This window comes from Sprattus sprattus (assembly GCF_963457725.1).
Source record: "Sprattus sprattus genome assembly, chromosome: 20".
Classification (NCBI taxonomy): domain Eukaryota; kingdom Metazoa; phylum Chordata; class Actinopteri; order Clupeiformes; family Clupeidae; genus Sprattus; species Sprattus sprattus.
Genome location: NC_137918.1, coordinates 9,934,070 through 9,951,071, shown reverse-complemented (window position 1 = coordinate 9,951,071; position 17,002 = coordinate 9,934,070). Strand labels below are relative to the sequence as shown.

Here is a 17,002-nt window from a genome sequence, read left to right as displayed (position 1 = left end):
GCTTCATTCCCTGCCGTGTGTCGCTCTGTCGATGACTGCGAGAAGCGGTGGTATGCGCTCCAGTCACAATGTAGGATGGAGATTGCGGAGTGGACTTTAAAAGAGCCGTCGCGGCTACAGGTATTGTGTCACCAAAATAGGCCTCATGCGTATACTTGCATGTTGTAGTTCAACTGTGCTCCCGGTTGTGGATTGAGGAAGGGTGTCAAAAGCCATGTCTTGCATGGATGGCCACTGTCACCCAACAAGTGGCATCAAGCAGGTACATGGTGCCGCTCAAAAAGCTGGCGCAGACCGCGCTCTCCATTAAAAGTAGATCCAGGCCACTTCGCAACAATATCCATGATTGTGAATTTGGATCAAACACTATCTGTGTATTAATTGAATGTACCTTTTTGCGGTTTACAAAGACGTCCTCATCTCTGGATGGAGCAATTATTTTAATGTGTGTTCCATCGATGGCACCCACGACACCGGGCATTCCTGCAAACGCCATGAAATTGACCTTGATCCTTTGAAGTAGGCGATTGTCCAAAGGGAACCGGATAAACTGTTGTACAATGTGTGGTCTACAGAGTGCGGTGATAGTTTGATGAATGAATCGGCTTACTGATGATTGCGATATTCTGAAGTCGTCTGCGTTGCAAAGTTGCATTTTCCCCGTAGCCAAAAATCGTAATGTTATCAAACATTTAACTTCCGGACTGATTTGGTTGTTTCGGATAGTTGGAGACGTGATTGCATCCCGCACTAATTCTAGTAAAATGTTGATGCCTTCACGGTTTAAACGATATCTTCTCAACAATTCAGAGTCGTTCATTGTCTCCAACACGTTACGTCTGGTTCAGCCATTTTAAGACTTTTTGTGAATAGGTCTTAGTGACTTAGGAGTCCTCATGAGGAGTTTTAAGCTGTCCTAGACCTAGGTGCTACTTTTAGGGATAAAATATTTTGTGAATTGCTCTTAGTAAAAAAAAATAGGAGTCCTAAATTTAAGACTGACACGCCCATTATTTTTAGGAGTTTCTCCTAAATTCGCCACTTATGAGCTACTTTTAGCCCTAAGATTCTTTGTGAATACGGCCCCTGGTTTGTTGTGTAAATTGCTATCATGTTATGGTCTGCTGAGTTGTGTGAAAATGTCATTTCTGTTGTAGGTGAGGGAGGCCGCCATAGTGTCACTAGTGGATGTGTATCGTCACGTTGGGGAGAGAGTGAGGGCTGACCTGAGCAAGAGTGGACTGCCCCAGCAGCGGTAAGCACTCCGATAAGGGTCACACGTTTGGAATACATCCTATAATTTTACATCCAACATTTGTCGTGGATTAAAGCATGACATAGTTTACATCAATAAACATGCATTCTTGTAAGTTTTGGAATTATTTGCGTACCACACAGAAGTGTCTTATGATCTGATGAGTTTTCCTGGCCTTAACTGACCTTCTCAACTGACAAATGTAATTGGTAAAGCATGCCGCTAATCAAAACAAAAACAAAAACAAAGAACATTTTAAGCAGCTTTCCTTTTATTTTGATGTCTTTAACCAGTCTTGCACATATTTACCAATGCACACCAAACCTTGTTCTAGCTAAGTGGTATGTAGCAAATGCATATTTAACCACTTTGAACTGAAAATCTTATTGTTCTAATATAAACTATTCTAATATAATCTATTGTTCCACTTAAAAAATAACTCATTGTACATTTTCTCATATGCATCAACATGTTACCAAAGTAACTCATAGGACCAGGGGGAAAAAATGGAATGAAGTGGATAAAACTTAATGCTAGTATGAGTGTAAGAATGGGAAAGGTGTTTCCTGTCTCCCCTGCCTTGGTGTAGTCTACTGACGGTTCTGGCTTTTAGGTCAGTAGTGCCCCAGTAGTAGTGCCACACTAAGTCCTAGAAAACAAGATAAGACTACAGAGATCCGTGTTGAGAGTATTTGGCAACCGACTCTTGATTGAAAAAAAATCTCTCCTTTGGTGGGCAAATACATTCAGTTTCCTCATGGCGGATTTACAAATAGCAATGTTTCCATAATCTCTGTTGTTGTAATGTGTGTTGTTTTTCGCAGCCACCTAGTTGAGGTTCAAAAACCTATTTAAATTATTTGATTGGTCTGTGTAGGGAACACAAGGCACATTTTCAGTTACAATCTAAGTTTCATGCTATGTACATTCATATGGTTCAATATAAACTTCATGCTATGTTCCTGGGTGTTTCAAGTATTGATGTATTGAAGCTGTTTGTAAAATGGTACCAATCCATGTTCTGTATATCGCACTATCACAATTTGTCAATGTAAATAGCACCAGATTTGCAGAAATAAAATGCATAGAAAAATACTATACGGTAAACACAAAGGTTTAATTCTCTAACGTGTTAGCTAAAACGATCATCCTTAATGCACAGAGCTCTCTCAAACTTCCACGTGAATGACAACACATGTACAAGGATACTTTGTTCTGATTGTCATGCCTAATGTCGATCAATCTGAATTATTCTAAGTCCGTCGGCAAGTGCTCAGTAGGGCCACTAGGGCTTAGACACATATTTTAAGGCCATGTTGGGACAAACCTGAGGATGTGCTGGGCCCTGAGGGCACGTGCAGCACATCTCAAGTCAAGCTCATTAGGCCTATGCCAATGTGACAACAACAGGAAGGGGGAACTAATGGCATGAACTACTGATAGGAAACTAGCTGGTTAATGTAGATATTCCAGTGCTCAGCACTTCAAAATTGACTTCTATTAAAGATACAGATAAAATATAGAGAAACGGGCATAACAAACCAGTTTTGGTATTTTGTCAGTGGGTATGGATAAGCCCTTTTCCATACAGACGTATCATGATTAGCATGGTTAGCTGGTGCACTCTTAATAGTCAAGAATTTTGAAATCCTCGTCACTTAAATTTGAAGTGGCAAAGATCGCCCCTGTCATCCTGCCGGTGTGTCATGCCTTTAAACAATGGAGAAATCCGCAAGAGTGTCTGGCAGTGGCAGAGAGGCAGATGGAGACAAGGTGTGGGGGAGGGGTGGTGGTGGTGCACTCCGAGCTGGAGCCTGGCCCCACCCCAAGCTGTTTGTGCCCAGCTGGGGGTTACGTAAGAGAACAGGGAGAGAAGAAAAAAAAAAAAAACGAGAGAAAGAGAACAGAATCTGGGTTTTGGATTGGTCTGTACACATGTGCACACACACACTCGTACGCATGCATATACACAAGCGTACTGGCGACGTCTCTTGCACATCATGGAGGGAGTATGGATGCCTTTCACACTCCTCACCTGCTCTTCAGCAGGAAGATCGCGGGTGTGTTCACTCTCCCTTGTGTCTTTGGCCCCTGTTCATACCGGAGCCTGTCCCCTACATCTCTGGGTGAAACTCCTCGTGGGCAGTGGGCAGCCAGGGGAGGGCACTCTAAATGAAGGCATAGGCTGGGAATCAGTGGAAAATTTCAGGATGCCCTCAAGGCAAAGACAATTTAATTGATAAAATGATCATCTTATGTTTTATTTATGTTAACTTTTCCATACTAGACCCACACATGTTGTATTATCTTGGTCTGCTTCTTGTCGATGTTCAGTGTATTACTTATTTTCCTGCTAATATCAGTTTTACTGATTATTGCTGATAATTACTCCTAACAGTAACAAATACGGCCATGTGGCCAGAAAACAACCGACAAGTAGAGCTAAGGTGCATCACAGACCTTAAACCCTTGCCGTTGGATGTTGCTGTTAAAACCCACAACCACTACCTGCCTTCTTGCTTTGTGTTGACACAATATGGCGAAGTGAAATTGGGAAGGGGGTCATTTGAAAAGAGCTTTCTGTCTCTCACACACTCATGCAGCCTGTCTGAATTGAATTGGCTGTATATTTACCCTAGTTTTTGAAGAATACTGTATTTTTGAGTCCATTCATGTCTGATTGCTGTGTATTGTAGACATAAATCACAGCTCAGAAAGGAAGTGGACCCTCTAACCCCATATGTGGTGCTTGAAACACTCTAGTAAGTGAAATGTGCTTGTCTGAGCTTTACCCATGGGAGACTATGGCCCAGGACAGACATATCAGTTTTCTTCCCTTCTCGTCTGGATTTCTGTTTTAGTTCCCTATGAAATGGACTAACAATGAGAAGGACCTTTTCCTGTATGTTTCTTTTGTGGAGTTGTACGTATTCAGCTGTGTTGGATTGTCTTTGTAATTAACAGACTTGAATTATGAACTTCTTATAATCAAATGTTTAGTACATATTAGCCTTTTGGTATTTTAAATAAAACACTCGATTTACTTTAGATCTTTCTTACATCTTTTACTTGACTGACTTTTTAAAAATCTTTTTTTTTTTTTGCTGGCCTCTGCTACTCCACCAGCCCTTCTGGATGAAATTATCAAACTGTGCTGTACTAAACTGAGGTTTGCCTATTTAATAATTAATCATTTATATTTTAACTGGACTGTGTTTTGTATTTTACAGGCTTCAGCTGATTCTAGGCCGCTGTGATGATATGCTTCACTCTGGAAATGTGAGCTTCAGTCAAGGTAAAGGCTGTAGCCTAACACCCTTACTGGTGAAGAGGCATTTTCTGGATTGTACAATGTGACATGAATTGATAGTTACCTGCCTGCTACCAGAAGCAGTTTCAAAACATGTCATTCCTTGTTACGACTGAACTGATGCAATACCACTACAATAGGAGTTTGAGAGTTTATAACCCTGTATGAAAACTCTAGGTAGAATTCAGGTAATACTACATCTTAGTATCTCATCTAGAATATCTATGACGTTTCATTCTATTATTAATCAGTTTAAGCTAAACTGAAAGTAAATCTACTCTGCACTGTGGAGTGATTTCATGTGTCATAATGGGATTGTTATATTATTGGTATGATATAACCAGTGCACAACCACACATCCTTCCCTCTAGGAAATGAGTCCCATTTTTGATAAATATGGCTGCATGTCTGGTGTAATTAAAATTGGTTGCAAGAGCTGAAAGGATTTTCCCATGATATCCTTCAGTCCAAACTAGACGTGGAATGATGACATGGTATCAAAACTGTGAATCCAGGACAAACATGAGTAGTGGATCAACAAATGACTGTTCATTATACTGATATAAATGAGAACATTGTTGTCCGTGTCACGAGCTGTCCTTTACTCACCAAACAAACATGCCATCCCATAACGAGTGAGTTGGGCTTATATGAAAAACATCCGTCTGAATGGGGCATTCCAGCAAAGAAAGTTTGTCATTTAAATGCTGCAACTCAAACCATTCCGTTTTAAGTGTTGAGTCATAACAACCCTGTAAAGAAGATACCCCTACCTAGGCAGTGGGTAAACAGAGTTTCTGTTTACAGTCTCTCACCTCTGCCACATTTAAATAAGCACTTCAGGAACAGAGACTTGCCTCAAGTCCTTAGTCTTCTTGAAATACTGTGCTAAATTACTCCTATGTGTAACTAGCACTATTGTATAGCATTCCCGCATACATATTCTGAGTGGTTTGTTGTTCGACCCTTACCACAGTCAAATAACAACTGCAAGGATATGAGGTAACCTGGCTACTGCATGTCATTCTAAACTCAGTTCAGTCCACCGCTAATTGGAAGGTTTGGGTTCTGCTTCGCTGTTTGATTGAACTTTGCCAGGTTGTGTCAGGTTTTATACCTGTGTCTGTATGATGATCAGCAAATCTGTTTGTTTTGGCAGTATGGTGATTAGCAGTAATGTAACACATTATGTTGCTAGTGACATTTTTGTCATAACTGTAAGAACTGTGTTCTTACTACCTTTAAGTATGTGATATACTTTTTTGTCAGTGCAGTCTTCTTAGCTAGCGTGGTGGTGGTGGTGGTGGTGGTGGTGGTGGTGGTGGTGGTGGTGGTGGTGGGGGTCCAGGGACATGGAGCATAGGCATGGAGGTTGGTGCAGGGGAGGGTGTAGAGAAGACTTGTAAAGATGCAGTCCATGATTTTGTTTTTGGTTGCATGAAACGTTGTTCATATTTGCACTGAACAGCCAATCAGTACAACCCGCCCCTCTGTGCTTCTGAAGCAGGTATGTTGATTGGCTTGGATTGCTTATGGCTCGGTCCAAACCACTACGTTTGTTTCCCATTTACAGAGCCAGGACTGTGTGTACACCAGATTTTTTTGAGCACAAAAACAACGGACAGCTAGAGGACCGTGAGGAGCAATTTGCTATATTTGACAAAAAAGTGCACGCGATTAAAATCAAAGACTGCACCTTTTAAGAGGACTGTGTGTATGTGGTTTGAGCAGTTTATCAAATTTTGCAGATTTATAGAAGATGGAAAGTTTTGTGTGACTTAAATGTTACAAAAATGTGCAATTAATCTGTAGCTCTAGGGTCAGGAATCTAACACACACCAATCAAGTCGAGGTTTGGTGCTAATGTGTTGTGTATTGATTGAAAACAGAACACCCTAATTGGATGTTGGCACTGCTGAGTGGTCAGCGTAGGTCACAAGCTGGTGACATCGGTGAAATTCTTAACCTCAATTTTTGTGCTTTCCCAAACAAAACATTGAATTACACAAACCTAAACATTTAAGTAAAATAATCGGTTAATGTCGATTTGCCTCAATATTTTGTCCCCAAGTTGATTTTAGTGCCTCGTCATTAGTGTTTGCTTTCCATGTAGTCTTATTGTAAAGTGTCGAAACGAAAATGAAGTGTTACTCTGTGCACATTACCAGTGTGTCTGGTCACATCAACACCATGGGCTGGAGCCGAGTCATCAGAGGTTGGGGAATCTTCTCAGCTGCTCAGTCTGTGTGTGTGCAGCAGTTGGCCGTGAGGATTAAGGCGTCTCTCACTATATACTGCAAAAGGTTAAGAGTTGGGCTTACTAACACTAAGACCTTTAAGGGGATGTCTGGACCCTCTCCTGATCTAACTAGTGATACAGATGGCCGTTTTGAATGAGATATTGAGGCATTGTGTGGCCCCTGCTCATACAAGGAGGGAGGCAGGAGGAGAGGGCGAATCAGAGCGTTATGGTGGCAGAGAGAGCGAGCCGTGCCTGCCTCTGAGTCACACTGATCCAGTGTGACAGGGAGAGGGGAAGAAAGAAGTGTCAGTGTGTGCCTGCAGAGAGTCCATGACTATGGGGGACGATGGAGATGGTGAGTGTCTCTGTCTCTGTGTCTGAGTCTGGGTCTGTCTGTGTGTGTGTGTGTATATATATATGTGGCGGCTCTTTCCTTTATCTTTGGGTTGAAGAGCGTTAGTTCCTCTTTTTCTCTTGGTAGTTTTCCGAGCGTCATGGAAGCAGAGGGTCTGAGCATATGGTCTCAGGAATCCACTTAAGAGTCGGTCTGATGCAAAGCAAATGAATAATCTTTCTCCTGGATGGCTATGTTTGGGGAAAGTTCTCAAGAATTCCCAGTTCCAAATTGAATTTAAGCAATCTTAAGTCATTGTTTTGTTATGTTAGCATGTTTTGTTCTGACTAGTCATTTAGAGGGCGAGATGGCGTGGGAAGATGGAGGAGAGAGGGGACAGAGTTTCTGTTTCCATCTCAAAATAGGTTTGTTTTGGTATGCAGGGATGATTCTGGTTGGCATCCTGTCGGCGTGTGTTGTCTGATGCGTCATGGGTTGTTTGCATTATTAGTTTAATTGTATGATTATGTGGGGAAATGAATTTGGACTCTGAACTAACAGCCTGAAACTTGAAGCAATAAAAGCCCGTTTGAACATTTTTACATCAGTGCTGTTGAATCAAAATAAAAAAATCAAAATTGTTTGAAATCCTTGGCTCAATGCCATGTCTTGAGTGAGTGTTGCATTTTTGGGAAATATAGAGAAATGATTGGAAGGAAGTAAGCAGTGATGGAAGTGTTGAGCCCATTTCAAATGCATTTATTGTTGAAAAAACTACAGAAGCCAGAGTCTTTTAAAATCACAAAAGCCCCAGTTTGGCTGCTGAATATGATCATCATCAGGACTGAGGAGCGGATCGGCTCCCTTTTCCTGGCGTCGTGCACATAAATAGACCAGCTTGCTCCAGGGCAAACTAGCACATGGAGTTTGGACCCAAAACATATTTTTGACCTTGCTTAATTACGTGTCCCTAACTTCAATCCAAACCTTCCCCATACCATATAAAAATGTAACCTTACTCCTGAACATAACGTTTAGTAATGGAAAAGAATGGCATGCATCATTTGTTTAATGGACAGCCTCCCGTTGCATTGATCATGCTCCGAGCTCTTTTGCATCCACTTTCAGTTATTGATGCATTACATGAAGTGAAGGGAGCTAGCCCACTCACATAATTGACATGACATTCCAGGGAATATCTGTACTATTGGCTCAAACACAGGCTTTCAGTTTCTCTGCATGGCAAGTGGTCAGTGTTGTTTTTGCATGTTTAAAGTACAATTAATAAATGGTTATCATGTGCAGGACACTAACCTTTGCAGCTGAAATGTGATGCTGCTTTGTTTAATGTGTATATCACATACCTAAAGGTAGTAAGAACACAGTTCTTACAGTTATCAACATGGGAGCTGTTAAAAGGGTAGTCTACAATTATAGCATCTTTGGTGGTGAGCCAAGTAGTATCTCAGGCAGCGGAATAGGTTATATGGCTCATGAGGAGCTTAGAAAGATGAAGAAATATGTCTCAACATTTTTTAAATACTTTTTCTGTGTCCTTTAAAGCCCCATTCGGTGAGAATTGGCTCCCCCTAAAGTTGGGGAGTGTAGCTCACTATTACAACACTGTTTTACCCCCTAATGGACAGTGTACAGGTGATTTGTTGACAAGCTGAAGGATATGAAACCGGCAAAGACAACAGCAGAAGCCAAAGAAGCATGTAGACTGACTGGGTAGAGACGAGTAATATCACAAAAATCAACACAAATATAACTTTGTATTTATTGGAACATTGGAGATGAATACAAACATAACCAAGGAATAACACACAAAACAAATTTAGCTGAAATACTGCTTGTGTTTTCAGCCCACATACATTGTTTCTAAGCGTTTGAATGTGGAGTATGTGTTATCTAATACAATTTTGTGGCGACATGCTTTAATATACATTTGACAGGTGTAATTTATCACAAGCTAGCTGAGTAAGGTTTTCAAGGTTGCAACCTTCCAAGGTTTATTGACGTGAGATTGATGAAGTCTGATCAAACTTTTTGACGTGAGATTCATTTATTTGGATGCTAGCCTGGATACAGGACTATCTGGAAAAACTACACATTTCTGTGAGACAGGGATGATGCCAATAAGGTTACAGCCTACATCAAATTCCTTCATAAATAACATTGGCAAGGATATTTATGGTGAAAACTAGCAAGACGACAACTTTCCTAACACAGCCAAACTTTAATGCATAACAAGGGGTCCTTAAATTGGACACAGATGTCCTTAAAAACGGCGATAATCTATACTGTAAATTACACAAGTATGAAGTACATTGTACTCTTTGTGGTGGTATACAGAATAGCAGGGCTATTCAGTCAGTTTGGCATGGGGCCATGAACAACACTCGTTGTGAGGGTGCAGAATTCTAGCGATGAAGGCTAAAAATCTTAACGTAACATTTGATTGCTTACATTTGACTTCGTATTTGAACGTTGTAAGTGCAATGGCACTATAGGTCAAGGTCAAGCCTTTTGTTTTCCAGGTAAAGAAGGAATACATTTTCGTTGACTCATCACAACACTTGCATGCTGTGCTGAACATTTGTATCACTTGAAATAGTGTATAATATATATGGTAGACATGGTGTGCTAGTAGGTTATCCAAACATATTAAGGTGCAGCTCTTACCACACACAGCCATATTCATGTGGTTCAATTTGAATACAAGCAAATACAATAGAAAGGATTTATCATTTCGCATCTTGAGTTTTTATATGCTGGTCTTTTCTTCCATTGTCAACAATTCTTCTGACATTGTGAGCAATACTACTACAAGACTATTTCATGTTCTGAATGTGAAGTCACTTGACATTAGGAACGAGGCTAGGAACAGGTGAACCACAAGGACTGAATCTCAACTTTGTGTCTAATGTAATGCGTTGAAACTCACAGACAACATGTGCAATTTCAGCTTCTGTCTCAATCTCTGTCAAAAGTTATAGACAGCCGTCACTCTGTGGGGCAAATGTGTAACTTGTAAATTGTGCACAAGATTTTGGCTGCCCAATTGATGCGTCATTGAGTTTAATGCCGCAACCTGTCTGATTTGAAAGGACAGAATAGTGGTCCTTAATGACTGATCTGATGTGCCATCACACCACGCAGATGAGTCTGATTGGCTCAAAGATGAGGAGAGGGAGGGAAAGGCATCACAACTTCTGAGAGCTCTCTCCTTTCAGCAGAATTGTTCTCAAAGAGCCAGAGGAGAATGTGATGCAGCCATTGAGTCTAGTTCTGTGGAGAGCAAAGCAATACCAACATCTATATAGTCATTTGCTGTGGACAGTTTCTGAAAGACAAAGTTAACTAAGGTACATGTTGCAAATACGTCTGTCCGGAAAGGGCATCTTTATTTAGTGAAAAAGTAGTAAAAAAAAGCAGCTTCACAGCAGTGGCAGAATGTGACATTTATGAACAGTTCTGCTCTAAAGTAAAAGTTTATTAGCTATATGTGAAGCAATTAAATAAGTGTTCAGCTAGCTATATTTGTAAGAGGCCATTAATTACCATTTTGACATAAAGGAAGAAATTAGAATTGCATTGGCCCCCTACCTGGCTAGTAATTTGAGTTTGAGACCCCTGCTGTAAAGACTATAAAGCACGAGGCTTTGGTGGGACTGAATTTCATGGGACATTCATTTCTATCCATTATCTCTATTCTATTCTTTTTGAGGGAGGAAAAAAAAGTATCTATTATAACTGCAAATGCCAAAGGAAAACAGATTTCGGGAATCTACTAAATATCCTGTTCTACAAATGAGACAACAGGCGTATGCTTTAAGGTCCAGCACAATTTAGATTTTATTGGGGCCTTTAAAAGGGCCGTTCTCTCAAGACATTTAGCTATTCATTTATTTATGGACTGATTGATTTATTGTAGACTAACAGTCAAGTTTGGTTAATTCTGACCTACAAAAACACAATTTGGGGGTAAATGTGGAAGATTGACCTGTAGCCTGAAACCAATGAAGGGATTTGGCATGCTTGAGCTGTACTGAATCTGGGGCAGAACTTTCATTGAAATTCTTCTATGTGTACAAATGCAGACAGATGCATTAATGTACATTCAAAACTGTCCATTCAAATGTATCAAGAATGACAGAGGGCGCTGTATGAAATCCCAGTCCACCCTTTGAATGTATATGTGAGTGTTCACGCATGTCTACCATCCATAGACCCAGTTATCTTGTTCATGCAAATGTGTGTTGCAGTCTCACTATTATTGTAAAATAAGCTTAGCTTATTTTTTAAGTATTTTTGTCTGTATGCATAAGGTTGATTTGCCTGGAGGCTGTAGCCTGTAATGTTGTCATGGAAACCGCATGAGCAGTACCCCCACCCCCACAACTTTGATCGGTTCTTGGTGTTTGTTGACACACCCAGGCCATTGGACAAAAGAGCTAGCGATGCCCTAGGGTAGCTAGCTTACGCAATTCATTTGACAATGCAAAGCTGCGGCTCTTTATTTCATTGTGAATTTAGCAAACCTATAGCAGCTTTTAGCATTATATTGTAATGCATCCATTAATCCAACAGCATATTGCATTACACCACCCCCTTCTCTCTCGCTGCCCTTTAGCTGCAGTTTCATGCTAGCTTCATCATGCTATCTGTAGTGATCTCTCTCTCTCTCTCTCTCTCATGCTCCCTCTCTCAGACACACCCACACAAACACACGCACACGCACACGCACACGCACACGCCCGCCCCTGCCTCTTGATGCGGTTTGTTTATTGGAAGAATACTGCAGTCTTTCTCCCTGCTAATCATTTGCTTAGTAGCTAAAGCCTTCGATGTATACAAGGTGTTCCTCTTCCAAAGATTATTGGCTAGAAAACAGTGATGTCATTCTTCTGCTGATTGGCTCTTTAGAGGATGGAGAGAGAAGGGGGGAATGAAAGGGGGAGGGGGAAGAGGAAGAGGGAGAGGAAAAGATGCCGGCTGCTGAAAATGGGTGGTGGCTTTAGCGGATGCTTGTGTGCTTTTTGAGCGAGTGCGGGGTTGCCATGAGAAACCATGAAGAGAATGATGTGAAAACGAGCTGAAGCATTGCTGGAGCTACAGCAGACAGACCCGTACGGACAGGGATGAGGCGTCTCATATGCAAAAGCATCTGTGACTGTGAGTGTGTGGAGGAGTCTCTCTCTGTGTGTGTGTGTGTGTGTGTGTTTGTGTATGGGTGTATATAGGGATAAAACACGGTTCTAGAGATGTAACCATGGCTGATGTGCACATGTAATGCTAACCGTACACAGCCCATGGGGTGTTGGCTCAGCTGGGTTGCTACAGCGATCTGATTTAAGTAGGTGCTTATTACATCAGACTGTTTTCTAGTCTTCGTGGATGTGTATCTGCATTGCTTTGTGTGTGGTTATGTTATATGTATATAAGTTTTTTTTTTCTTATTATAGCTGTTTATTTGAGCACAAGAATTATTGTTGTCTCTCTTGGATGAAGTGTATGTGAATATGTTTGTACATTGGAGTGTACTGTAACCAGCCCTTGTGTGTGGGTGTAAAATGTGGTTGTTTGTTTTTACGTTGTTTTTTTGTATGTAGCCTACGTGTGGTTAATAAAAGGCTGAGATTGATCATTTCTGTGGGGTCTCGATCTTGCAGAATTCTGTGCAGTTATTCCCGCTGCTGTGGCCGACACGAGCTTAATCAAGACCACACATTAAACCTAAATGGTTGTGGAATTTGTACAAGAACCATGCATTCCAAAAGCTTTGATTCTGACCTCAGTTGTCAGACTATAGAGTTAGGATTGGGGACCTACATCATGTGCGGCTGAAATAGGAAACCACTTTGACTGCTGATCGACCGCAATCCTGCTGCTCGCTTTTTTTTTTTCCTCCAGTTGGTTTTGATGTGGTCATGCTGGGTGGTTTTAGATGGTTGGTTTTAAATAAATGTTTATTTACCTCAGAGCTTTGATTTATTATTGCAGAAGGTAAGCCTCACTTGGGTGAGATATGTACCGATGAAAGGTGCACATACACCAAGTTAAACACACGTGTGTGTGGTTATTGGTCTCTCTGTCTGTAGAGGGTTTGACACTGTGGCTGTGTGTTTGTGTGTTTAGATCGCAGCTTTGATGACGATGACTCTGTGGATGGCAGCAGGCCCTCCTCGGCGCAGGCCTTTAAAGTACCAAAAGTACCCAAGAAACAGGAGACGCGCAGACCCAGCGCTACTGGAGCCAAACTAATAGGTAAGCATGAACACATACACAGACACATGCAGGCACACACACACACACACACACACACACACACACACACACACACACACACACACACATGCAGGCACACAGAGATATATATATATACACACACACACACACACACACACACACACACACACACACACACACACACACACATGCAGGCACACAGAGATATATACACACACACACACACAGATTCACTACAGAAGCAGTAGCCAAAATCATGTAGCCCACAGACTGAGTAATAAACACAGCAGGGCCTTATTGATCTTGATCATGATATTGATTCTTGTTCCACCACTCCTTTTACCAGTTGTAACCAATACCAGTTGTACTTTAAACAGACGCCACTACTATTTTTTTTTGGTAGGCTGTATGAGTCATATTGCTTCACATGAGCTCTAGCGCTCAGTATGCTCTGTAGCTGCCAGGTGTAAAGTAATGAGAGTTCAAGCTGAGTCTGATTTTCAAACAGAATCACAGATTTTATTGGCAGATTTCGAATTTTTCAAATGGGTAAAGTAATAATTGACACATACCCTCTGGGTAACTAGAACCTAGCATCATGTGTTTCACTTTGCTGCCTGTAGGCCTGGGTAGCGTGTTATTACCTGGGAAACGAGGAAATTCAAACTCTTCTGATGGAATACTACAGTTTAATTTTGGTCCCAACTTGTTTGCCATTCTGTGCCTCCCTCATTTGTAGTGGTTTTGAAATCACTTATTAGAAATTCCTCCATGACGGATGGAACATTTGACATAGGCCTGCTAATGTCACTGTGCTCTGACAAATCTGCATGGGATGGGTTGACGCTCAGATGTTCTACTAAACCCGTTCCATAAAGGATAGGAATGGGTGGTAGAGGTGAAGTAGCTGTATGGATCGGATGCTTTTCAGCCAATCACATTGCATTATCAGCATGAACCTATTGCATGTTTTATGAAGTGGTATTTGGTTGCCTTTTCTGGAATATTGCCAAACATAATCTGATACACATGCGAGCACACATTCCTATGCAAGACACTCAGATAGGCTACAGGCTGCCACTGATGTTATAGGTGCTCAAATATCAAGAACCTTTTGCCAGAATCAATAGTTTGTGTGAACATGTGTCTGCTTTGACATTTAAATGACTGTGTGCATTCTCAGGTTCATCCAAGGAAAGAGCAGGAGCTGTTGATGAAGAAGATTTTGTCAAAGCCTTCACTGATGTGCCTACAGTCACGGTATATCTCACACACACACACACACACACACACACACACACACACACACACACACACACACACACACACACGTACACACAGATCGACACACACACATTGACACACACACACACACACACACATTGACACACACAGACACACACACACACACACACATGGACACAGACGGACACACACAAACACACACACACACACACACACTGACGGACACACACACACAGACGGACACACACACACAAACACACACACACACACACAGACGGACACACACACACACACACACACACACACACACACACACACACACACACACAGACAGACGGACAGAGGCACAGAGATGGACGGACACACACACAGACGGACGGACACACACACACAGACGGACGGACACACACACAGACGGACGGACACACACACAGACGGATTGACACACACACACACAGACGGACGTACACACACACACACACCTACGGACGGACACACAGACAGACACCGATGGACACACACACACGGACAAACGGACGGACAGACAGACAGATGCAGATGGACAAACATACAGACGGACAGACGGACCGACACACACACACACACATACACACACACACACACACACACACACACAGATGGACACACACACACAGACGGACACTTTTTCAAATTGTGTATACTTGCTTACACCTATGTATTTCCTATCAGATATATTCTTCACGGGACTTGGAGGACAACCTGAATAAAATCCGAGAAGTCCTGTCAGATGACAAACATGACTGGGACCAAAGAGCCAACGCTGTGAGTCCTTTTCTCATTCTCTCTCTCAATGTGCGCTGGAGTTTAGAGACTAATGATTCTTAGAGTGCCAGATTCTCAAAGCGCATAGAGGCAATTGTATTGTTATGGCGCTAAATAAATAAAATGTAATTGAAAAATGTAATTGAATTGAATTCTTGACCACTGGACCAATGGCTTTGACTGACGTGTGAATGTGTTTCTGCAGCTGAAGAAGGTTCGCTCTCTGCTGGTTGCTGGAGCAACAGAGTATGACTGTTTCTTTCAGCACCTGCGGCTGCTGGACAGCGCCTTTAAGCTGTCAGCTAAAGACTTGCGATCTCAAGTGGTGAGAGAGGCCTGCATCACAGTCGCGTAAGTGTCTGTTTGTGGTTTGGGAAAAACAGTGGTCTTTTTTGGACAATACTATTTATTAGGAATGCACCGATACCGGGGATCGGGCCAATACTGTGCTCATATATTCGTACTCGTATCAGTTCTCCAATACCATGCACTGATTTTGCAACCGGAGACTGCTGGTAGCAGGATTTGATGAGCCCTATCAGACTTAGCTATTGGAATCAGTTGAGTAGGAAAAATTGATAGAACACTGGCGTAGGCAAATTATTAAGTACTCGCATTGGTATTCGCTGACATTAAATACACAAATGTTAGTACTCATACTCCATCTGAAAAAAGGGGTATTGGTGCATCCCTACTATATGTTAGGCCCGAAAATGACATAATTTTTATGATAACCTTAAAATTGTATTTGTTGCCAGTTAAATTTAGTTTAAGACAAGAATGGGAGCATTCAGAGAATGCAAACCTCCGCCTTGTGACCTTGACCTTTGACCTTCACATCTGAAAATCTAATCAATTATTGCCATTATATGACCCAATCTCCCCACAAAGTTTGATGGAAATCGGTCCATGCGTTTCTGCGTAATCCTGCTAACAAACAAACAAACAAACATACAGGGGCGAAAACATAACCTCCTTGGCGGAGGTAACAAGAATGGGAGCATTCAGAGAATGCAAACATCCGCCTTGTGACCTTGACCTTTGACCTTGACATCTGAAAATCTAATCAATTAGTGCCATTATATTTACCAATCTCCCCACCAAGTTTGAGGGAAATCGGTCCATGCGTTTCTGCGTAATCCTGCTAACAAACAAACAAACATACAGGGGCGAAAACATAACCTACTTGGCGGAGGTAATAAGGAATTAGAAGTGTGGAAACATGATGCGGTTCAGTTGTGTGTAGTAGTAGCAGCAGCAGCAGCAGCAGTAGGAGTAGTAGTAGTAGTGATTTCCATCAAAATCAATCTTGCACTGAATACATTTCTCCTCACATCATAGGAATAGATTCAATGCACCTGTGTGATGGCTGCTAAACTCATTTTGGTCTTCACAGCCAGAAGTCCAAATCTACCAGTCTAAAATTGAGTTAATGAATGAAACCAGAACTGGGTCCAGTTTTTTTTCGTGTTAGGACCGCATAATAAATATATAATCAGTTCCTGTTCCAGAGTATTTGATACTCTGAGGTTTATGGCTAGGAAGAATATTTAGTTCCTA

The 17,002-nt window shown here is 41.6% G+C and overlaps 1 protein-coding gene across 1 annotated transcript in view; it reads left to right on the top strand.

Annotated features, from left to right (window-relative positions):
* The window catches only part of clasp2 (cytoplasmic linker associated protein 2), a 65,893-nt gene that overhangs the window by 9,332 nt on the left and 39,559 nt on the right, over positions 1 to 17,002 (top strand). Inside the window, exons 6-11 of the mRNA XM_080858914.1 lie at positions 1,158 to 1,255; positions 4,486 to 4,550; positions 13,283 to 13,411; positions 14,577 to 14,653; positions 15,350 to 15,442; positions 15,648 to 15,793. Of these exons, the coding sequence (XP_080715040.1) occupies positions 1,158 to 1,255; positions 4,486 to 4,550; positions 13,283 to 13,411; positions 14,577 to 14,653; positions 15,350 to 15,442; positions 15,648 to 15,793 (608 nt within the window). The remainder of the gene's footprint in view (positions 1 to 1,157; positions 1,256 to 4,485; positions 4,551 to 13,282; positions 13,412 to 14,576; positions 14,654 to 15,349; positions 15,443 to 15,647; positions 15,794 to 17,002) is intronic.